At 36.0% G+C, this 24,582-nt stretch overlaps 5 protein-coding genes and 1 non-coding gene across 6 annotated transcripts; 5 read left to right on the forward strand and 1 right to left on the reverse strand.

Moving 5' to 3' along the window:
• Positions 1-620: 620 nt before the first annotated feature.
• LOC141709075 (uncharacterized) lies at positions 621-4,321 on the forward strand. Its single transcript, XM_074512974.1, has 11 exons — positions 621-893; positions 1,222-1,279; positions 1,360-1,470; positions 1,585-1,722; positions 2,091-2,160; positions 2,244-2,299; positions 2,519-2,644; positions 2,919-3,058; positions 3,423-3,495; positions 3,575-3,649; positions 3,826-4,321. The coding sequence occupies exons 1-11, from the start codon at positions 751-753 to the stop codon at positions 4,129-4,131; spliced, it is 1,296 nt and encodes a 431-aa protein (XP_074369075.1). The 5' UTR covers positions 621-750; the 3' UTR covers positions 4,132-4,321.
• A 1,504-nt stretch (positions 4,322-5,825) lies between these two features.
• LOC141709074 (protein EARLY STARVATION 1, chloroplastic) lies at positions 5,826-12,553 on the forward strand. The gene is made up of 11 exons (XM_074512973.1): positions 5,826-6,284; positions 6,871-6,962; positions 7,080-7,270; positions 8,646-8,685; positions 9,186-9,267; positions 9,409-9,486; positions 9,569-9,694; positions 10,137-10,258; positions 10,932-10,971; positions 11,962-12,036; positions 12,173-12,553. The coding sequence occupies exons 1-11, from the start codon at positions 5,986-5,988 to the stop codon at positions 12,336-12,338; spliced, it is 1,311 nt and encodes a 436-aa protein (XP_074369074.1). The 5' UTR covers positions 5,826-5,985; the 3' UTR covers positions 12,339-12,553.
• A 3,256-nt stretch (positions 12,554-15,809) lies between these two features.
• LOC141709076 (ATP-dependent zinc metalloprotease FTSH, chloroplastic) lies at positions 15,810-19,386 on the forward strand. The gene is made up of 5 exons (XM_074512975.1): positions 15,810-17,253; positions 18,011-18,257; positions 18,356-18,539; positions 18,722-18,893; positions 19,007-19,386. Exons 1-5 carry the CDS (start codon positions 15,946-15,948, stop codon positions 19,226-19,228), a joined length of 2,133 nt encoding a protein of 710 aa, XP_074369076.1. The 5' UTR covers positions 15,810-15,945; the 3' UTR covers positions 19,229-19,386.
• A 686-nt stretch (positions 19,387-20,072) lies between these two features.
• Positions 20,073-20,203, reverse strand: LOC141709972 (U6atac minor spliceosomal RNA). Its single transcript, XR_012570519.1, has one exon. It is a non-coding gene; the product is annotated as a U6atac minor spliceosomal RNA (small nuclear RNA).
• Positions 20,204-20,839: 636 nt separating this feature from the next.
• On the forward strand, positions 20,840-21,589 carry LOC141705026 (uncharacterized). Its single transcript, XM_074508103.1, has one exon. It carries the CDS (start codon positions 20,840-20,842, stop codon positions 21,587-21,589), a length of 750 nt encoding a protein of 249 aa, XP_074364204.1.
• Positions 21,590-23,238: 1,649 nt separating this feature from the next.
• LOC141705036 (uncharacterized) lies at positions 23,239-24,314 on the forward strand. The gene is made up of 2 exons (XM_074508109.1): positions 23,239-23,890; positions 24,211-24,314. Exons 1-2 carry the CDS (start codon positions 23,239-23,241, stop codon positions 24,312-24,314), a joined length of 756 nt encoding a protein of 251 aa, XP_074364210.1.
• The last annotated feature ends 268 nt before the right edge of the window (positions 24,315-24,582 follow it).

Genomic DNA, 24,582 nt, shown 5'->3' on the forward strand with positions numbered 1-24,582 from the left:
ATAGACGGAAAAGGTATAAATTCTCTCTTAATAATCTTATTTTTGGGAAGAAAATTAAGAAAACATGATTATTAGAATTTTCTTTCTATATTTCTTTTTTCTTCTCTTCTCACAAACTTGTGAGCATTGTAATTAATGTTAGCATTAGTTTCACGAACTCAATGACGAATTTAAAAAAAATATAGCTATAATATACTCCCTCTGTTTAATTTTAATAGTCGTTTGACTTCTCTGCACTCATTTCTAGGTGCTTTCACCGCATAGTTAAAATAATAATTTTTAAAATTTTCTTTTCCTGAATAAAAATATATAACTTAAACTTTTATTTACAAAAAAAAAATTTAAAAATAATAATTTTTACTATACGGTCAATGCATTGTGTGCAGAAAAGGTAAGAGACAAATAAAATAAAACAGAGGGAGTATAATTTTCAAAAATGTAGATATTCATATTCAAATTTCTTTTTTCTCGAGTGACAACAACGTGATATTTATTAAATTTTAATTTGGATATACAATAAATACACTTAGAAATGAGCACGGAACGATTTTAAAAACATTTTGATACGAGTATACTTCATTTAATTGCCTTACCTAAAATAAAAATGTTAAAAATGTCACATAAATCCAAACGAGAGAAATGTTATAATTAAAGTGGCAGGTTAATTATTTTAAGGCCGAGTAATATTTGTCAAATCTGATGAACACACCAATCAAATGAATGTAAATCATTGTTTCTACACAGATTCAGATGGGTTGTCGATGTCTTCCACAAAGTTGTTCTCTCTTCATCATTTTCATCTTTTTCATCTCAAATTTTTTCATTATTTATGCTCAAACTGATCCAATCTTGCCTTCTTTTACCCCCATTAATCGAGATCTTTATCATCAAAGGTACTAATATTCTTTGACCCTTTTCGATTCTGATTCTAGATATTGAATGTTTTTACTTACATGTTTTGTATATGCATAATGATTGTTGATTCTTGATTTATATGGTGTATAGAGGTAAAAAATTAATGGTAGGAAAAAGGTTGTAACTTTATGGATCATTTAGTTAAGTATGTGGTTGATTATGTGTTTATCTTTGTTGGGTTTGTTGAATTATGAGGTATTGATCATTTGAGAAGATAAAGATTGGATCTTGATTTGATATGTGTTCAAATTTGTGATCTTTGATGAAGTTAAACATTTTAAGTTCTTGAATTGGTGTGTTTTTTAGTGATGCATTACTGGAAGAGATTAAAGGTTTGGTTGATCGTCATCCGGACAAGCTGTCGGTGAGTTTTGTGGAAATGTTTGGCTTTGCGGTATGTGATTGAGTTGTTTTCATTGAGTTTATGGTTTATGTATGCTACAGATGGAAACGTTGAATGGTAAAAATAGGGGCTATGAGGCTGATGTTAAAGTAGTGACATATTGCCAGAATAGAGAAGAGACTGATGAGAAGTCAAAGTTTCGGATTCTTATTGTAAGTCGGATAATTTTGCTGGATATTTTGGAGTTATAAGTGTGTATAGAGTGGTTAGATTGTTTCAGATTGGTAATGTCTGGTGTTTTTGACAGATGATTGCTTGTATTCCAGAGTTTTGGTCAGCACGCGAGGGAGCTAATTACAACTGAGGTTGCATTGCGGGTCATCTCTATATTAAGCGAAGAACAGTTTCTACCCAAGATGGATCAGTTTTTATTAAACCGCACCCTGGAGAAGCTTATTATTAAGGTAACTTTCTTCTGGCTGCTGAACGTTTTTACAAGTAATAGTGTTGATTATCATATCTCCTGTGCTTGCTAGTTTCATGTAATGTTGAAATTCAGTTTAAACTAGCCGTAGGGATGAGACATCCGTATATATTTAGACATCTTAGTTGTAAGCCTGAGGCATGGCAATTACGCAACCTAACATTTTACTGTGCATTGGGCTTATTTGCTGCAAGTTATGTTTTTTTTTGAGATATTTTCCTTGCTATCTTAAATTTTGTAGTCACCACTCACCATGGTGGTAAAAATCTGATATTGGTTGTTTGTTCAACTGCCTGGTAGAGGAAACATCAAATAATATGAGAAAGCTTATGTATATTGATCTTTCAGGTGGTACCAATGGAAAATGTTAATGGACGCAAACTTGTTGAAGATGGAGATCTTTGTGAAAGAAGAAATGGTCTTGCACTTTGTCTTAGTAATTCAAAATTTAACATTACTGTTTTGAAATTGTGCAGATGCTTAGTTTTTGTTAATGTGCAGGAAGAGGAGTTGATCTCAATCGAAATTGGAGTGTAGACTGGGGAAAAAAGGAGAAGGTTAGTTCTAATCTATGAGGACTTCATGGCTTTTCCAGCACTAACTTTTTTAATTAATTGTTTTACCGCTTTGTTTAAAATATGTCTGGGAAGACCATTACTATTTCTTGTTCCCCTGTTTGTTCTTTTTTTTAAATAACATAAAATGAGAGCCCAAGATATGCTGCGAGCTGTAGCATTCTTTACCTTATTCCCTCCTTAATTCCAACGTATTACCAGGACTATGATCCTTATGAAGAGAATCCTGGAACTGGCCCCTTTAGTGAGCCTGAAGCCTCGTTGATGCGAAACCTCTCTGCATCGTTTGAACCACACATGTGGATCACTATGCATTCTGGAATGGAGGTATGACATGATCTTTTCCCTTTTGATTCAATACCCCTGATTCCTGTGTCTTTCAAATTCTGTCATTCCTCCTTCGAAGAAATCTAAAACCAGTACTTGCAATTTACCTGTGTGGACAGCTCCTCTTTCTCTTACCTTACTTTTTTGTTGTAAATTGTGGAATCAGCTTTGTATTATAGTAGCAAGTATAAAAGGGATTGTCTATTTTGTTTTTTACAATTGATTTACATCTTTGCTGCTAAAAACATTTTTCTCAACTGATGCTTGTTTATAGGCCCTGTTTATGCCATATGATCACAAAAATACAACCCCGGATGGATTGCCATCACAGAGAATGAAGTTGATGCTTAAAAAGCTAAATTATTTTCATTGCGACAACCGCTGCGTGGTCGGGTCAGGTGGAGGGTCTGTGGGGTCAGTATACAGATCTTAAACTATTTATACGGTCTGCTATCAGAAAATTGTATGACCATGACTGTAACTTTTGCATGCTTATGAGCTTTATTGCTCTTATTGGGCTTTAGATTGATATTCGTATGCTTATGCAGATGAGCTTTATTGCTCTTATTGGGCTTAATATTGATATTCACTGTGAGGCATATTTATTCCCTTTTTGCATGATAAAAGATGTGACTGAACAGGCTTTACACTAAAATGTAGCACTAATATATAATATGATGATGCTCAGCTTTCTTCTTTCAAAAATTGAGTAAGTGTGCAGCTTCCTTTTTCATTGTTCTTATAGTAATTGTACCATTATTATTATAATCTCAAATAGGTATCTCGCACACGGAACAACAACAGATTACATGTTTGACATTGCAAGGGTTCCCTTGGCCTTCACTTTTGAGGTATTTCAGAGTTCTGCGCGGTATCAATTTTCCCTTAATGACTATTATCCATTAATGTTCTGACGGTGTGTGGACGCAGATTTATGGAGATTCAACAGCTTCCTCAAAAGATTGCTTTAAAATGTTCAATCCTGTCGATCTTCCAACTTTTAATGTATGTTTTCTATCTTATCATTAAAAATCTAAATATTCCTTTCATTGCACTTCAATTTCCTAGGATGCATCCATTGATTTGCTTGCAACTGGAGGGATTTCCTATCGATTGTCATCACTTATTATCTGACGAGTTGTGTTAAATATTTCACGCTTGTTTTACTTTTTGGATTTCAGAGAGTTATAAATGACTGGTCTGGTGCATTATTTACACTGTTTACCATGGGTGCACGCCAGATGGATGAACTCAAATCTGAGACCTTCTCCGAACTGAAGTTGGTTTCCATAGATGACTATTTAAATGGATATTTAATGGAAAGGAAAAGTAGATACGGGAAGAAGATTGAGGTTCTTGATCTTGGAATGCAAGAGATTAGAACATACTTCAGGCTCTTCCTATTATCTTCAGTTTTGTTGATGTTTATGTTTTGTTCTCGAATTAGAAAGAGTAATAGGACACTTGTTCATGCTTTGTCCATTTAAGATATTAGCCTGCCTCGTCGTTTTTTGGTTTTCATTCTTTAGAGTGCCGAGTAGAGTTTATTTTTTCAAGTCTGTTAGGCAGTCACATCTTTGTCATTCAATTTGGGAGGAAATATGATTTTTGTATATGTACGACACATTCTTTGATATAAATTGTGCATTAATAGAGAAATTTGTCTTGCCTTCTTTATTTTTTTGTGCAAATTCGTATAAATATTATAGTTTGCCAGTACAAAGATGTAACTAGGATTCATAGTTGAAGTTATGATCACGATCTCCCTCTAAACCTATCGTCCTATTGTTAGACTTTGGCTATATCACTACACTCATTTATTAGGAAAAACAAGTGACACTCACAAAAGATAACCAGAACTCAAAATGGCACTTTGCACCTGTGTCAATATCTAGGTATCTTTGAGTTCCCTTGCAGTTCTTGATTCAATGCTACTTGTTTTTTCCAGCCAGGTAGAGCTTTTGTGTTACTAATAGTAGTAAATAGATCGTCAATTTTTTGCATAGACAGGCTAAGCTTGGCTGGCTGCATATATTGTTTTCCAGATTCTTTATGTTACTGCAAACTGATCTCTGAATTGAATACTACATTGATTCGTCTTATAATACATTCAAGGCAGCTTGTGTAGCAGTACGAGTCGAGCGGGATATCCTGGCTATTTGGTATGGTATGGTATGGTAAGGTACCAGAATCTGTATCCTTGATGTTTATTGTCTGTATTGTTGGGTTGATTTACAACCTTTTGAATGCAATCTGCTTCATGTTTGGTGACTAGATTGCTGACTATTATGTGGATAATGTATGAGATTAAGTGGTTACATGTGGCCTACTTTCTTATGATGATACATGGTGAGGAATTGAAGTTGGCTACTTCATTTTTGTGAGCCATTTCTTGGCCAAGTAGTTGTGGTCTACTTGTCAGTTGTCATTGCCTTTTGTTGAGGAAGAAGAGAGGAAAAAGAAGCAGAGGTAGGGCTCTGCTTACACAGAAATGTGACAAGTGGCAGCTATGAATAGCAAGTGCCAAGTCATACTTACATGTAAGAGGTATCCAGTTAAAGTACAATGTACAACCATCACTGTCAGTCTGTCACACTTGCTGATGTGGGTCAGTGGATGCCGGACACTTGTCAGTCTGCAATTAGTTATAATTGCTATTATTAAATTCAATTGTATTCTCATTTATTAGTTAGAAAAAATGGGAAATTTCAACCAGTCAAGGTTGTGGCTAAAGCATTCATACACTAATATGTTTTTAGCAAAAATTAAATTCGAAAAATATATATGCTAATACTATTGTAAGCAAAGTCTTAAAAGATAGTTAATATTTGACGTATATGCGACGATTGATTAATTATATTTCTGTTATTGATCAAGTATATTTCGAATATTAATATTTGAGAAATAAGTACCCACTTTCGGAAATCATAAAATTATTTTTCTATTATTGATAAAATATATTGAGAATGTTAATTTTTCGAGAAATAAGTACTTATTTTCGGAAATCATAAAATCGAAAATCAAAATTTGAAAATGATGGATTGAATACTACAAATGTACTAAAAAGATAGATTTTGGGAAATCTTAGACAACAGCAACAACTCTCAACTCAAGCTCAACTCAGTTGTTTGTACTTAATTTAGGACTCTCTCTCTCTCTCTCTCTCTCTCTCTCTCTCTCTCTCTCTCTCTCAATTTGGGACTCTTAACAAATCTCTCTCTCTCTGTCTGTCTCTCTCTCTCTGTCTTAGGGTTTATAAATAGACACACATATGCATCTATAGAAACCTCACTTCACTATTTACTCACCCATTGTTGAATAATTCAATGGCATTATCATAAATGATCAAGATGGCGGTTACTTCAAGAGGCTTAACGACGCCGTTTAATGGCCTCAAACTAGACTTATCTAGTCATCACCGACGTCGAATTGAGTTGATTGAGCTTAACAAGAAGCGCCGTAAGTTGAGTCAGTCCTCGTGGATCAAATGCTGTAGTAGTTCTGATAGAGTTGTCGTAATTCGACATTGTAAATCAAGCAAGAAGCAGGATGAATGGCCTGTTTTTTGCAAGAATGTTGGTGATTCTTCGAGGAGGTTTCCGAGTCATCTTACTCCTGCATTGCCCTTTGCTTCGTCTCGGTAAAGCTCTCTCCTTTTCGAGTATTTTGATGTTGAATTTGGTTGATTTTACGAATTAGGTTAGGAATGTTGGTAAATATTGCATTTTTAGTTGGATTTATTAGCAAATTTACTTGTTTAGCTATGGAATGTTGGTAAAGATTGCATTTTTATTGGAATTTACTAGCAAATTTACTAGTTTAGCTTCGGAATGTTAGTAAAGATTGCATTTTTATTGGAATCTTCTAGCAAATTTACTTGGCTAGCTTAGGAATGTTAATAAAGATTGCATTTTTATTGGAATCTTCTAGCAAATTTACTTCTTGAAACTTCCGTAATTACACAATGATGTTGTAAAATGCTAAACTTCCTAAATAGAATGAGTGCTACTATGTTGCATATTGCTGCTGGATCTTGACACAATCACATCCCATTGAATTTAATGTAGTGATAACTTTCTACCATTTACTGTAACACTTCCTGCATTTAGTTTAATCAAGTATTTGTCAATTATATTAGTTAAATGTTACTCTTTACTTGGTGGTGACTAAAATATCTGTCCATCATCTTGAGTTCCTAATTTCTATTGGCCTTTGAATTTCAACAGATCTCGTCTTTCTTCAAAACAAGAAAAATTCTTCCCGCGCTGTACCCCGAGAAATTCTGGTCCTCAGTCCCGTGATACCCCTCCTAAAAGAGGTATAGTAGTTACATTATATGAGGGTCTGAGCTTGTCCTTTATATGACATATATACGTATTTATCTATGTTATACCTATATTTTTGCTCATTGTGTTTGCTGCTGCTTTCACTATAGACACTGGCATAGCAAATGAGAAGGACTGGGGAATCAGTCTAAATGAACATGTGAATGAGGTTGGCACTAACGAAGATGGTAGTACCTGGTATCGTGAAAGTGGCGAAGACATTGGCGATAACGGATACAGGTGTAGATGGGCAAGGATGGGTGGTCAAAGCCATGATGGCTCCTCGGAGTGGAAAGAAACGGTAAATGTTATTTAGGATTTTTAATGTATAATTTAGTATATTTGAAAGTCTTGTTTAATGAGATTGTAAATAAGTCAACGATGTGTAACATTGATCCTTGTGTTCATTTTAGTAGAATGTTTTGTTTTAAGTATGTTGGAACATCCAACAAATACTTACGGCTGACAATTTGAGGGGCCTTTTTCAAACTTCATCAGAAGTAATGAGGAATAGTTTAAATCCTTTGAAATAAAAATGATACTCCATATCCGAACTCCATTGCATTTTGGTAAAACAGGAGAATACAATAATATCACTCCCTCCCCAATTAGAAAACAAAAATCAGCTACTCTTGCGTACTTAGCGCACAAGGCTTTGGGAAGGCCTCGAGTAATGCAGAACTAAGAATTAGAATGAAGTAAACCGGTAAAAGGTTACGTTTGGGTGTATTTACCGCAGAATACCAACTAGTCCTAAGGTGATCCAACCACAATGAACCATACCCCTAGATTTTTTATCTGCATAAGAGAAAATTTTGTTTAGATCGCAACTCATAACAAGAGAAATCCTCGATTTCAATAACTCAAGTCTTTAGAAAGAAAGCAGGTGCTTCTATTATTATAGTACTACAACCCTAAATATTCCTGGTAATTATTTCTCAAATATAGCTGAAATGCTAATAACTTATATTCCTAAACTCTTAATAAATTGTATTCCTAAATTTTTAACATAATATAATTACAGATTATATTTTATAACTTTTTGCTCTGTGTTGCTCGTAATTTTCATTCAGATGTTTCAATTATTAAAGAAATCAGCTATATTATTATTATTTAAATAATCACCTATAGCTCATTTTTACCGGCACTTGAACATTATAGGAGCAGCTGCAGACCAATCAACTCTTCCAGAAACTTGATACTTGAGCTATTTTTCATTACTTAAGACCAATTTCAATGCTTAGATCTTAGTAATTGATTCCCACCCTATACGAGCCTCGGTCTTCATTGAAATTTATAACATTCTTGTCCAATTAGTTTAAAACAACAATGATTATAAAGAACAAGAATGGTAGTAAGGCTAATTAGTGACCCGACACCAGTCCAACTTCATAATTCTCGTGGAAGCTTGTAACGTCATGATAACATTTATGTGAATGAAAAAAACTGTATTTTTTTGGGAATTCTGTTTCTTATGTTTTTTTAGAATGTTATTGTTTGTTATCATGAAATCTGGAACCTGGCAAAACATAAAAAATTGATGGTGCACTGTTAAGTTCATGATCAGAAATATAATTGCTTCCTGTAACTTTAAAAAGAAAATAATTATTTTGTGACCTTATTAAGTATCATCCCAGGTGGATGCATTTAATTGGATTTGTTGATCTACTTGACAGTGGTGGGAGAAAAGTGATTGGACCGGATATAAAGAGCTTGGTATGTCACTTATCCTGCCATCTTCTTACTCTTGCCAGTCTGTTTATTAAATCAGCTGAAGAAGATCTCTTACTGTTTTATACTGTCCTTTTTAAATTCACAAATTAGTTTGTAATTTGTGTGCTAGTAGCTTAGATATGTGTCCTTGCAACATATGCTAAGAACAAATGTTGGTTCGGAATCGTGCTGAACATCACATGTTTTTTCGCTACCGTTTTCTTTCTATTTTTATATCAATATAAACAATGTTATTTTGGAAATTCCATGTATCCTAACTTCGTCGTGGAGAGTAGTCTATCTCATAATATATTAATTTTGAGTTTATTTAATAATTTGTACTAAGCATGAGTTTTTAGTTTTAATTTGTTCTTTATAATTGCTTATTAACATTCAAGCATACTAAAAGCTGTTTACTCTACGTGACTGTATAGGGATATATCCTTTTTTCTGTAATGACTTCCACATCTTCTTTGATAATCAACTCATCAGTAATTTTGTAGGCGTGGAGAAATCGGGAAGAAATGCCGAAGGGGATTTCTGGTGGGAAACATGGCGAGAAGTTCTTCACCAAGATGAATGGAGGTAACGATCAATCATTTATAGCCAGACTAAGATGTATATCACTTTTTCAGTGACAAAGTACTATAGTCGATTATAAGAAAATGTTCACCATCTACATTTTCATAAATAAGATGAAATAACTCTTGCTCTGTTAAATGGCAGTAATCTTGCTAGAATAGAAAGGAGTGCACAAAAACAAGCAAAGTCGGGCACAGAAAACGCTGGATGGTATGAGAACTGGTATGTAAATATTCATTTCTAGATGCAGTTTACTTAGACTATAAGACACTCAATACTGATGGAATGCCATATTTAATCATAGGTGGGAGAAATATGACGCTAAAGGATGGACGGAGAAAGGGGCTCATAAGTATGGTAAATTGAATGAACAGTCATGGTGGGAGAAGTGGGGAGAGCATTATGATGGAAGAGGATCAGTTCTAAAATGGTATTCTTTATTACATGTTTTGATGCTGCATGTCCTTTCTTGGTACATACCATGCCTAGAATTTGTGTATATCAATCGATAAGGTGACAAAACCGAACCAGAAGGTTGTCATTGTTATGCTATCCCTCTTCAGCTAGAGGAAGAGGGTTCGAGTCTTGCAAGAGACTTGGTCTGTGATTATGCACCCAAAGAACAAATCGCTTAACGTTATTTACTTTAAAGTTGAAATTTTAGTCAGAAAGATTGTTTACCTGGTCTTGTTGCGAAACAGCATTTACTCGATATTCTTGATAGGCTGTCTACTGAAAACTGGAAGTTACTTCCAGAAAATGCAAATTTCTTTGTGATTATTAAGTGGACATGTAGGTAGTAGGTACACTCGGCATTATACATCTGTCGCTTATAATTATTAATTGTTTATTTTCATTTATCTATATTTCAGGACAGATAAATGGGCTGAGACCGAACTGGGAACCAAATGGGGAGACAAGTGGGAGGAGAAATTTTTTGCTGGCATCGGTTCTCGTCAAGGGGAGACCTGGCATGTATCTCCTAGTGCTGACCGTATGTTTTCATTTGTGTGCACTGAAATTGTATATTAATATAGTTAGCTATTAACTACTGGACCAGGTTAAATTTAATAAAGTGAAAAAATATAAACAGGTTTAAACTTATTTGAATTTTCAAATATTGGATCCTCAGTAATATATGTAAAAGGCTTAATGACCTTTTAAGCCTTAAGGTTTGCACAAATATACCCATCCGCCCTTGTGGTTCAAAAACGTTTCTTTTTACCCCTGAAATACTAAAAACGTATCTTTTTAACCTTGAACTGGGAAAAAAAACCCATTTACGGGAAAGAAAACCCCATTGTAAATTGGGCGGTCCAAGGGAAAAAGATACGTATATAGTACTTCAGGGGCAAAAAGGAACTTTTTTGAATTACAGGGGCATATGGGTCTATTTTTTCAAACCTTAAGGCTTAAAAGGTCATTAAGATAATTTGGCTACAATTTATAATTGGGCTAAAAGGAAAATATAAATAATTATAAGAATGCGAACATCTTTATTTAAAAAAATTCTGCTCATTACTTTAGATCCTGTCAGAACATACAGAACTGAAATGAGCAGAACTACCACTGTTAATTTTAATTGATGAAAAATTATGATTTGCTTAGACTTTTTTTGTTTGTTAAATTACTGTGCAGTCCATAATTTTTTTTTCTCTGATATCTAGGTTGGTCACGGACTTGGGGAGAAGAACACTTCGGGAATGGGTATGCCTCATTAATGCTTTTAATCTGGATGCAATCTTCTTTTTATTTCTATTCACCTACAGCATCTATGTGAAGCAAAGTGGTTGTAGTCTTATATACTTTACCTCTTTCTACACTTTCTTAATGCTATTACAGTGAAATCAGATTTAATTATTTAGTTTTATGAAAAGCCATATTAAGTTCTTATAAGAGTCATAAGTAACATAAAACTCCCTCTGCTCCAAAGTAAAAAGGCAATTTTCTCCCAAACTTTTTTCTCTGTATTAACTTCGAGATGAACTTTGAGATGAGCAAGTTTAGAAAATAATACTTCCTTTACTTCAGTTTTAATTGAAGCAGCTGAGGTTAATCCAGAGAAATGTCTAAAAAACCACTCAGGGATGGTGCTACCAAATTACCCTAAACTGGGATGAGGGTGCGGAAGGTGTAATGTAAAAACTGCAATTCGCATGCCAATTTTTTTTCTCCTGTTTCCGGCTGTGTCCCACATTTCTTGGATGCATAACAGTTGTGGGAAAACAACGCGTCGTGTGTATAGTTGCGCGTCCCTCTGATGTGTGGCAGGTGATAAACATTTTCGCAATGCATAAAAGTCTCACTCTCCCCAAACTGTTGCGGGGTCCCTAAAAATTAAAAGCCCGGCATGTCTGTAACGCAACAATCAGTTTTGGTGCCACACAAGTTCTATATGTGGGATCTGTGTGGCTTTATGGTTAATGTTGGCCTTCAACCCCTCACCTTTTGATTTCTAAATGCAAATTGTATTGCCCGTAGTTTTGCAATTAATTGTGTTAGAACATTGTATAATCAACAAGATATGCGAATACAGATTAATTAGATAGCTAATACAAAGATAACTTATTTTTTGGTAATGTATTTATTTAAATATTTAAAAGGTTTCTGCTTTCTCTTTTGACATATTACATATATGTAGCATATATGATGTGTAATCTTTTGCTGTAAATAATTTTCCTGGTCTTTGTCTAACAGCAAAGTCCACAAATATGGAAAGAGCACAACAGGCGAAAGCTGGGATATTGTAGTTGATGAAGAGACTTACTATGAGTAAGTCATATTTTTTACTTTACTGATAATTCTCCCGAGAATTTCATCTTGAAATTAACACTCGTACTATCAAAGTTTAGCTCCACGAGAATGAGGTTCTCATTAACACATTTTATTTTTTGATATCTGATTGAAGGGCTGACCCTCATTACGGATGGGCGGATGTTGTAGGAGACTCCTCCCAGTTGCTTTCCATCAGCCCACGAGAAAGACCACCTGGTGTCTTTCCAAATCTTGATTTTGGATCTCCTCCACCACCTCCAAACGACGATTCACCAGAGCTGCCCTCCTCACCTCGATAACAATCTGAAATCCAGTTCAAGTACATTTTGTAATAGAATGTTTGAAATCATTATGAAACTTCATTTCAATAGTTGAAAGAAAAAACTTTCCCCTTGTATGCAAAATGCATTTTATTTATTCTTTTAAACTGTAGAAATTGGTGTTCCATTTTAGACCCCTATATTTCTAAGATTTTGATGCAGCCCTTCATGAAGTTCAACCCTTATTTAGCTTATATGTTGTTCAACTCTTTCTTAATTGTCTTTTGTTGTGGAGTTTCTTTTCTAGCTTAAATCAAATAATAGTGTATCATTTTACATATAAATTATTAACTTCATGATAATTGTTTTACATGTGGAACCTATTTTCTTATAACATATAATGTCCAAATTTCATTTTTACATTCACATGTATTTAATATATCCAAAAACTTTATTATTTTTAGTCTTCACATTAGAACATAATATCATTGTTACGAATTTTAGAAATCGGAATCAATAAGTTAAGATACTGATTTGTGATTTGTCTGGAAACTTTTAAAAAATTGGATAATTTATTGTCGATGTGTATACCGTAGTAAAATGACAATAATTACCTAGTTTTTTTGTTTATTATGAAAATATAAGAAGCATTATATTTAGAGTTTTTTGCAGTTTGTTGGCCTTTACTATAATTAAATCGCACGAAGATGGCTAAATAAATATTCGTGCCATTTTGATGGCTAAATGCATAATTATTGAGCGTTATGTGGGTCCGTGTCCCTACCGTTAGCCTATGTTTAACTCCGTTAGTAGATTATCATTTTAATAATAAAAGTGTAATGATATATAGGTAAATACAAAATGTAAAAGATAGATTTAATTTTTCTCCTTGTATCTGCTTCTTTCTTGAATCTCCAGCAAAACCCATTTCAGGTACACCCTGAATCTTGTATCCATATGTGTGTGTCTAGTCTTCAAACAAATCTGTAATCCGTTCAAACAGTCTATTTTTCGTATCTTCATACAGGAGTTCAAAATCAGGGACGAAGAGAAGCTCTCACCCTTGCATTAAGATCGAAAGGATTTTATCTCTGTGTTTCTGATTATTTGCTTGATTGAAGGGTGCTTTAGTGTAGGTGAATTTGTGTGGGAGTGGGATTTATTGGTAGTTTGAGTGGTTTCGAATTTTGTACTGGGAGAGAATCCCTTTGTGGCTTGATTTTCGGTCGAGTGCTGCAGATTTGTGATGAGATTATGATGTTCTTTGCTTGTGTTTTCTTGAGTTGGTATTTTTTGAGGAGGCTACATAGGGTAGTAGTAAAAGTTGGGGTCTTTTGCTTTTGGATTTTGTTTATGGTGGTTCAGTTGTTAGTAAATCAGGAAGGTTGAAGTCTGGAGTTTTACTGTTGAAGGGTTTTGGTGTAGAGTTTTTGGTTTGGCTGTCTCATCTTGGGGGGTTGGTTAGTAGGTGCTCGAAGTTAGGGAGAGATTGGGCTGAAGTTTATCTATTTTGGGGTGTTAGTGTCTAGTTGGGGGAGCATAGAGGTGAGGCGGTAAATGAAAGTTTCTGGTGCAGAGTGTCTCATATTGAATGGGTGCTACGAATTTTAGACGGGTGGAAGATTTTTATTCGGTTGCATTGTGATAATGTTTTGCCTCCTGTGTGTTGTCTTTCAGATTGCCAGGGTTCGTTTCTTTGGAATAGTTCTTCTAATCAAGAGGGAGTAGTTTTAGTCTGTAATTTGCTGCTCAGAGTGAAATCTTCACATATGTGTGTGTTTAGTCTTCAAACAAATCTGTAATCCGTTCAAACAGTCTATTCTTTGTATCTTCATACAGGAGTTCAAAATTAGGGACAAAGAGAAGCTTTCACCCTTGCATTAAGATCGAAAGGATTTTATCTCTGTACTTCTGATTATTTGCTTGATTGAAGGGTGCTTTAGTGTAGGTGAATTTGTGTGGGAGTGGGATTTATTGGTAGTTTGAGTGGTTTCGAATTTTGTACTGGGAGAGTATTCCTTTGTGGCTTGATTTTCGGTCGAGTGCTGCAGATTTGTGATGAGATTATGATGTTCTTTGCTTGTATTTTCTTGAGTTGGTATTTTTTTAGGAGGCTACAGAGGGTAGTAGTAAAAGTTGGGGTCTTTTGCTTTTGGATTTTGTTTATGGTGGTTCAGTTGTTAGTAAATCAGGATGGTTGAAGTCTGGAGTTTTATTGTTGACGGGTTTTGGTGTAGAGTTTTTGGTTTAGCTGTCTCATCTTGGGGGGTTGGTTAGTAGGTGCTCGAAGTTAGGGAGAGGTTGGGCTGGAATTTATCTATTTTGGGGTGTTAGTGTCTAGTTGGGAGAGCATAGAGGTGAGGCGTTAAATGAAAGTTTCTGGTGCAGAGTGTCTCATATTGACTGGGTGCTACGAATTTTAGACGGGTGGAAGATTTTTATTCGGTTGCCTTGTGATAATGTTTTGCCTCCTGTGTGTTGTCTTTCAGATTGCCAGGGTTCGTTTCTTTGGAATAGTTCTTCTAATCAAGAGGGAGTAGTTTTAGTCTGTAATTTGCTACTCAAAGTGAAATCTTCAGTTTCTGGGATTTTATTTGCGCTGGTTTTTTACTCGGACGGAGTTCTTGTTCGTGCAGGAGCTGTTTTCTCTTGGTTGGGTTGTGCTCTGATATGTGTGTGTGGTCTGAGTGTGTGTGCGTGTGTGGGTGTTCGTGGGAGGGGGTGGGTTTTTTTCAGGGTAGGCTTGTTGTCCTTGGGTGGGGTCTTTGGCTTGGGTCTGTTAGGTGGCTGTTGGGGTGGTGCAAATGTTGTAGACAGGGGGTGGTGGGTTTTCATTTTTGCTGGGCTGGGTTTAGTAGTTTGGAACAGGGTGTAGTTCTCGGGTTTTGTCAGGGTAGCTCGAGGAGGAGGGGTTGCTTTTGCTGGTCTGGTTGCTTGGGTCTTTTCCAGATAGTAGGTTTAGGATTAGTCTGGATGGTCGGGACTCTTAGGAAGCTGGGTAAGGGTAGTGGATTGTTGTTGGGGTCGAATTTGAGGGGGGAAGATAGTGATTTTGTGAGGGTGTGGCAGCACGATTTCATCTTAGTACAACATGGGCGTTCTCTGTTCTGATTTTTCTTGCCGGAATGGAGGACTTTACTGTGCTTTTGTCATTCTGTAGTCCAGGAAATTTCTTGTGGAGTCTATTGATTTGGGATGCTGCTTGGGTTTGGCTTCATAAACTTCATCTGCCGAAAATACCCCTGCAGTCGTTATAATCTAACTGTGAAACTAACGGAAGGGACGCGGAGTACCCAAAACGCTACGTAATTTTGCATTTAGCCATCACAATGACACAATTATTAATTTAGCCATCTCCGTGCGATTTAATTATAGTACAGGCCAACAAAGTGCAAAAAAGTCTTATATTTATAATCTTTGTAAGGCAGTGTTTGGTTAAAAAAATGAATGAGGGATATCTACATGAACACGTTGATGCTATCCAAGCAACACCTCAACTCATGGACTAAATTAAAGCATGTCCACAACTCAACACTCTCTTCTCTTCCTTTCTTGACCAAAACATATAAACCTTGTACTTCACATTCAATATACATGTTCTCTATATATCTAACTATTCACTTCACAAAACCCACCTTCAAAAAACATGGCTTCTACTTCAAATTCTCTACTTTCATCTAAATTCTTAGGCACCCAATTAGTCCTTCTCTCTCCTCCAACTCCAAAAACAACATCTTCTTCACCTTCTCTCTCTAGAAAAAAATTAATTATCACCCAAACAGCCCTTAACAAGAAAATCAAGAACTCCGGTTCAAATTTTCAAGAATTCTCAAAGACTGCAACTTTAGCTACCTTACTATTATCTTCCATCACTCCACAAGCTATTGCCTTAAACGACATCGTTTCACCGCCAAACCCACCTGAAATAACAGTGATTGAAGCTGAAAATTCATCAAAGTCTTCACCTTTTTCACAAACCCTTTCTTTAAATGCTCCTGTTACATCTTCTTCTGATTTGCCTGATGGGAGTCAATGGAGGTATAGTGAGTTCTTGAATGCTGTTAAAAAGGGGAAAGTTGAGAGAGTTAGGTTTAATAAAGAAGGTGGTGTTTTGCAATTGACTGCTATTGATGGTAGAAGAGCTAGTGTTGTTGTGCCTAATGATCCTGATTTAATTGACATTTTAGCTATGAATGGTGTCGATATTTCGGTTTCTGAAGGGGAATCAAGTAATGGGTTGTTAGGGGTTATTGGGAATTTGTTGTTTCCAGTGATTGCATTTGCTGGACTTTTCTTTTTGTTTAGGAGAGGTCAAGGTGGTGCTGGAGGACCTGGTGGATTAGGTGGTCCTATGGATTTTGGGAGGTCGAAATCGAAGTTTCAGGAGGTTCCGGAAACAGGTGTTACTTTTGCTGATGTTGCGGGTGCTGATCAGGCTAAATTGGAGTTACAAGAAGTGGTTGATTTTTTGAAGAATCCTGATAAGTATACTGCTTTGGGAGCTAAGATTCCGAAAGGGTGTCTTTTGGTTGGGCCTCCGGGGACAGGGAAGACTCTTTTGGCTAGGGCGGTTGCTGGTGAGGCTGGTACACCGTTTTTCTCGTGTGCTGCTTCTGAGTTTGTGGAATTGTTTGTTGGTGTTGGTGCGTCGAGAGTTAGGGATTTGTTTGAGAAGGCTAAGTCGAAGGCGCCTTGTATTGTGTTTATTGATGAGATTGATGCTGTGGGGAGACAGAGAGGAGCTGGAATGGGAGGTGGGAATGATGAGAGGGAGCAGACTATTAATCAGTTGTTGACGGAGATGGATGGGTTCTCTGGTAATTCCGGGGTTATAGTGTTGGCTGCTACAAATAGACCTGATGTTCTTGATTCAGCATTGCTAAGGCCTGGAAGGTTTGATAGACAGGTTACCGTGGACAGGCCTGATGTTGCTGGTAGAGTCAAGATTCTTCAGGTTCGCATACTATCTCACTGGTCTTTATATGTCATACTTTTCTTGCGTATGTTGTTTTTTGTTTGCAGTATTCTAGATGTTAATTGTACTCCAATAATTTTATGTGACTAGTAATAGCAATAGAGAAGATGAAAAATGAATAATTTAGTTGCCAATACGGCAGGATCAAAACATATTTTGGTTCAGGTTGTAGACATCTCCAGGACATAATCCACTTATTACCTGTTTGCATATAATGCGGTATACTTGTCAGTGTCTACTTGGTGTATTAAAGCCATATTCTTGATTAAGAACATGATAAAAGAATATGATCTGCCCTGTCAAAAGCGTGGGAGTCAGAGAGTTAAAACAGTAACGATATAGGGTTTCAAAAATACATTTCGTATGTATTTTACATCTAAGCCTCCCTAGTTTACTTGTATGACTCTAAGTGGGAACCCTAAAAATGCTTTTTTAAGCGCTGTCAAGGTGTGGGAATTTTAGATTTTGAGTGAACACGTTTCAAATATTTAATAGAGCTAATTCGGGTCATAATTGGCTAATCAGGCCGCGTCTGCAAATTTGGGATTTTGTCTCTGTAAATTATAATTTACATCGTCTAGATGATCGACTTGTATTCGAGTCTCTGCCTAGCTTCTTGATATATTAAAATCTTGTAATCAGTAAAAGTGAGCGACCATGTAACATATGGTGTCGTTGTGATTACTTAATTATCAAACAAAAGGGTCTTATTGTGTTAACTATTGTGTTATGGTAGGTGCACTCAAGAGGAAAGGCACTAGCAAAGGATGTGGATTTTGATAAGATTGCAAGGAGAACACCAGGTTTTACAGGAGCTGATTTACAGAACTTAATGAATGAAGCAGCCATTTTAGCAGCCAGACGCGAACTTAAAGAAATTAGCAAAGATGAAATAGCCGATGCTTTGGAGAGGATAATTGCCGGGCCAGAAAAGAAAAATGCTGTAGTCTCAGAAGATAAAAAGAAATTGGTTGCTTACCACGGTTTGTAATTTAAATTTATCTTTTAACTTTTTTTTGTGATGTATATGTCCTGGTTATCTTCATGTATATAATGGTGCGTGTTTACCTCCAACATGCAGAGGCTGGCCATGCTTTGGTTGGTGCACTTATGCCTGAATATGATCCAGTAGCTAAAATATCTATAATTCCTCGAGGGCAAGCTGGCGGTCTTACCTTTTTTGCTCCTAGTGAAGAAAGGCTTGAATCTGGCTTATATAGCAGAAGTTACCTTGAGAATCAGATGGCAGTTGCCCTTGGTGGAAGGTTAGTTGCCAAAACTCTATATTTTCTGAGTATTTAAGTTAATGTTTCTCATCCACATATGATACACATGTTCTGCATTGGCTAGTTTGGGATAGTATGTTAATTTCTACTAATCTTTTATTGAATATAGATTCCTAGAGTTGTTTATAGTAATTGTAGTTCTGACCTTATCATGATGCCAGGGTCGCGGAAGAGGTTATTTTTGGCAAAGAGAACGTAACAACCGGAGCATCAAACGACTTTATGCAAGTTTCAAGGGTTGCACGCCAGATGGTCGAGAGATTTGGGTTCAGCAAAAAGATTGGCCAAGTAGCTGTAGGTGGACCTGGCGGAAACCCCTTCTTAGGACAACAGGTAAATTTTTTTCTTGATACAGGGTATTAATTGTATCATCCGATATACCACTCATTTGTTTTCATATAATCATTACTCTGCATTACTGATTCCTTTGCATTATTGCAATCCAGATGTCTTCACAGAAAGATTACTCCATGGCAACTGCTGATGTGGTGGATTCAGAAGTAAGAGAGCTTGTAGAGAAGGCATACGCAAGGGCAACAGAGATCATCAGCACTCACATCGACATACTCCACAAGCTTGCTCAACTCCTTATAGAGAAGGAAAGTGTTGACGGAGAAGAGTTCATGAGCCTTTTCATTGACGGAAAGGCTGAGCTATATGTTGCGTAATTCGAGCTTGTCTATAACACCGCCAGATGCCGATGCATGCACCAGAGAAGAGTTGGCCGTTGAACAAATTTAGCAAACCATTGTATGTACACATGTATCATATTGAATAGCAAATGTTCATGAACAGAGTTAGTGAAAGTATGAAGTAATTTTACTCTGCACTACCTCCACTTCCATTATTATCTATCAAGCAGTAATAGAGTAAATGAGAAATTAACACATCTAGCTTGGCTCCGGATCCTTGGATGATTGTTGCAAAATACTCGTCCCACTTGTTATTTATCTAGTATATAAGGTTCATCCACTTTTATAGCAATTATGACAATTTTCTTTTTATCTTAACGTGCTTATTATAAGCTATCAACTTGTAACAATTATTTGTCAGGGATCGGATCCCCTTCATCGATATGCTTCACCAAAATTCCATCGCATCCGGTGCAAAAGAAATTGGGTTATAAGATCCGTCGAAGCGGAGAGCTATAAAATTGGGCCCGTATCCTTGGATGATTGTTACAAAATACTTATCACACTTGCTATTCATCTGAGTACACATGATGTATAAGCTATCAACTTGTAACAATTATTTGTCAGGGATCGGATCCCCTTCATCGATATGCTTCACCAAAATTCCATCGCATCCGGTGCAAAAGAAATTGGGTTATAAGATTCGCCGAAGCGGAGGGCTATAAAATTGGGCCCGTATCCTTGGATGATTGTTGCAAAATACTTATCACACTTGCTATTCATCTGAGTACACTTAGGTATCAAAGAAGGTAAAAAAAAATTAGGTATCAAAGAATGTATGTTGTAACAATTATTTGTCAATCCAATCGGATCCGTTGTAAAAAAAATTGGGTTACAAGATCCGCCGAAGCGGAGGGCCTTAACCGGATGTGTGGTAACAGGTAATGCTCAGAAGAGCAGTTCCCGTCCCTGTCAGGGGAGATGCCAACCATCTCTCCTTTCTACGAACACATTGGGTTGATGCATGACTATCTTATTTATACATGACAAGTATGTGTAATGCTAGCGATGTGGGATTTTAAGTAATTTTCAGTCGGGTCTTATGTTTATTCAATTGACCAGTATTGGGCTAGACCCATACTTAACATTAATGCATCAAGGCCCATACTTAACAACAATGAAAAGCACGTAAATATTTTACAAATTATATGTACAAAAAATTATTTATTATTTCCTGATGTTCATCTTTTCTAACAACAAGATGCAACAAGTAATACAATGTATGTGGATTTGAGGACAGCATCTCTATATAACACATGAGATACAAAAGTATACTAGTTGTCTCATTTTTTTCATATTAAAGTAGCTTACCAGTGCTAGAAGCTGATCAAACCAGCCTGGTTATGGCAATTTTATACTAATTTAAACCAATCAAATGTTCCTCCTCCCACGGACACTGCTACAATTGAGATCTGCCTATTCTGATGTTATTCCTGTTTAGGTGTCCAGCTCGTGAAGGAAATTAAGTTATTAAAATATGATTCCTTTTGTCTCCTCATGTTATATAAAAGGTGTCAAGAGGAGGGTTCAATCAAACAAACCTTGAGTTCAGCATTTCATTGGCATCTAATTCCTCCTGCAAATAAAATGGCAGCCTCTATTGCAAGAACAAAAGTTATTGCTCATTCTCGTTCCATCAGCTTTCCATCCAGACCTCATCCTTCAGCCGAGGATGTAGAGGAGCAGTTGTGCAGACTAAGGTCATCAGATGCTACATCCACTTCATCCCTATGCACCAAACTCAGTGGTCTCAAGGACTTGTATGATTGTCTAGATGACTTCCTTAAATTGCCAAGTATGCATTCTAACGATTCTGAAGAAGTTCTTGGTGCATCTATTAGGCTGTTGGATTTGTGCAATATAATTAAAGATGCATTCTCACAAATGAGAGCATCCGTGCAAGATCTTGAGTCATCTCTTCGAAGAAGAGAAGCTGATGTATCAAGCAAAGTTGGAAGGTACTTGATGTGTATGAAAAAAACTAACAAAATGGTCTCCAAGAGCCTTGCTAGTTTTAAGAAGTCTCAGAATAAGAAATGCAAGGAGACTTCTGCTATTGTAAGCCTCCTAAGAGAAGTTGAAGTGGTCAGTATAACAATTTTCGAGTCTCTTTTCTCATCACTCTTTCCTGCAAAGGAAGCATCAAAGCAAAACCGGTGGTCATTGGCTTTCAAGTCAACACAGTCCGACTCCAAACTAGTACATAAAGTCTGTGATCTGAAATGTTTGATGGAACTTGACACGAACATGCAAGACTACGAGGAGGATTTAGAATGTGTTTTCAGATCTTTGATAAAGACTAGAGTCTCTATTCTCAATTTTTCAAACCGATACTAGTCAGATCTACAATTGTGCTCAAATAGCAGCCTTTAAATTTTTGTTAAGGATCTATCTTTTGTGCTTAAATCAGAAGCAAATGTATAGATAAACTGAATTATAGTGAGTATGTTACAAAAAAATTGATCATTGTCATATCCACATTTTTTATGTTTCTTCTAACATATAGATAATTATTGATAATTTTATTATACGAGAAAAATATAGATAATTTTGTAGACGGTCCCTAACCGTATGCTTATGAAGCATCGTTCTCATGCACATTCTAATTCTAATTAGGAGAATAGATTTAAGATTACTGCTTATGAGCATGAGCCTTATACACAGATCACACTTATTTTAAACTAATGACAAGCTGCTAAGATTCCTTCTGTCTGCAATACTGAAGTATCATTGAACTGTGCACAATTTCTTATTGCATATTTGCAATTTTTCAAGAGATAAATAAAGACACGATGGTTGATGATACTGTCCATGTTGGGAAGACTTGGGCTATCCACTCGTGGTTGATCATATAATTGTAAAAGATAAATCACACCATGCTACTGTATATTAATTTACAGGCTGCAAATGTTCTTTCCACAGACACTAGTATACGGGCTGCTGAGGTTCCTCTTGTCCACAGAGACACAGACACTCATGCTTCTTGAGAGACAGACCACTGATCGAATTGGTGCAAGGGTCAGGTGATCTTGATTGAACCTCATGCTTATTGGAAGATTGAACATTTGCTTTCGGTCTATAAAGAAGGTTACGGCTATTAATTTCAGACAAACTGGATATAGAAGAACTGTTGAAATCAAAGTAAGTTCTTTTCACCTCTGAAATATACCAGTGCTGGCTTTTTAAGCAATAAGCAATTTAGACATGACATATCTGATGTAGAACATATCATGAAGTCCTTTTTGGTTCATATGGTACTCTTATAATTTGTTACAAATCAATGATCAGTGTGCAGAGCCCTCTATAAACATGTTTTCAGGGCTCTAGATAAAGGAAACTTAAAAAACAGAAGAGAACTACATTCACATAAGTGATACTGCCTATGCTCATGAAGCATGCATGTTAAAAGTTGTTTATCATTTCCGCCTTTCAAATGGGAATTCTTCCTAGACTCCTAGCTAGCATATGCAGAATCATCCACTAAATTTATACTTGATGTAAACAAAATGCTGAATTGTTGATGAGGTGGATCTTTATATATGAATCACCATGATTGTTTTTGAATATTTATTGACAGGCTGCCAAGGTTCCATCTGTTCCCCGGACAGTGTGATTCATTAAGATATGCACAATAATAAAAAACATGATCTCCTCAATCGCTGACAAGGCTTTAATTGTTACTCTGGATACAAGACTTTTAGAAATCCGCTCGTGTTTTGATTATATACAAATTTGTTCTTAGATTCAAAAAACAAGCATATCTGAAACATATCCGGAATTTCAGCAAAGTTTGGTGCTCCTACACATGAATTGCCAATAGAGTCATGCTAATATGATTCCTTTTGTCTCCTCTTCTTTATATAAAAGGTGCTGAAGGCAAAGCTTAGATCAAACCAATCCATAAGCTCTAACATCTTATTGAGTTTTTACCTTTTTTTCTTCAATAAATAGCTGGAAGCCTTTTATTCTGAACATAAAGAATAAACATGAGCCATTCTCGTTCAATCAGCTTACCGTCCAGACCTCATCCTTCAGCTGAGGATGTAGAGGAGCACTTGTGCAGACTAAGGTCATCAGATGCTACATCCACTTCATCCCTATGCACCAAACTCAGTGGCCTCAAGGACTTGTATGAATGCCTAGATGACTTTCTTCAGTTGCCAAATATGCAATCTAGCGATTCTGAAGAAGTTCTAGGTGCATCTATTAGGCTGTTGGATTTGTGCAACTTAACTAAAGATGCATTCTCCCAAATGAGAGCATCCGTGCAAGATCTTGAGTCATCTCTTCGAAGAAGAGAAGCTGATGTATCAAGAAAAGTTGGAAGGTACTTGATGTGTATGAAAAAAGTTAACAAAATGGTCTCCAAGAGCCTTGCTAGTTTTAAGAAGTCTCAGAATAAGAAATGCAAGGAGACTTCTGCTATTGTGAGCCTCCTAAGAGAAGTTGAAGAAGTCAGTATAACAATTTTTGAGTCTCTTTTGTCATCAGTCTTCCCTGCAAAGGACGCATCAAAGCACAACCGGTGGTCATTGGGTTTCAAGTCAACACAGTCCAAACTTGTACACGAAGTCAGTGATCTGAAATGTTTGATTGAACTTGACAGGAAAATGCAAGACCGCGAGGAGTATTTAGAATGTGTTTTCAGATCTTTGATAAAGACAAGAGTCTCTATTCTCAATTTTTCAAACCAATACTAGTCAGCTCTACAACTATGCTCAAATAGCATCCTTTAAATTTTTGTTAAGGATCTATTGTTTTGTGCTTTAATCAGAAGCAAATGTATAGATAAGCTGAAATTATATTGAAAATATATTAAGAGAAAATTGTTGTCATATCCACATTTTTTATATAACTTCTAACAATTACTTGTGCAATATACGACTCTCTTATTTTGCCTCGATAGAACAAAATCACAACGATTTTTTTTTTTTAATCTTTATCATATTTATGTGCAGCTCCATTTGGCATAATCAAATACATATTATGTAAGAAATCTATAACGGAGTGCTTGCACATGGATGTTAAGAAATTGCTTAAACAGGTCATCTTAGCAAATTAGCCTAAACAACTGATTAAAATATGAGGAGGAAAAGGTGTAAAGACTCTAAATGTTACGATCTGCATGCTAAATTAGTTAGGTTTCTCCCCTAAGAAATGTATAAAATAGGATTGAAATGTTATTGGATGAATTCCTGTTGTCCTTATGCCTCTGGTTACGAAGCATGGTACTCGTGGATGTCATTATTTTAATTGTGAAACTTGATATAAACTAGCTAATTTCTGATGAGCATGATCTTTAAATAAGAATCACAGCCATTGATAATTAA

This window comes from Apium graveolens, chromosome 2, assembly GCF_009905375.1.
Source record: "Apium graveolens cultivar Ventura chromosome 2, ASM990537v1, whole genome shotgun sequence".
Lineage (NCBI taxonomy): Eukaryota > Viridiplantae > Streptophyta > Magnoliopsida > Apiales > Apiaceae > Apium > Apium graveolens.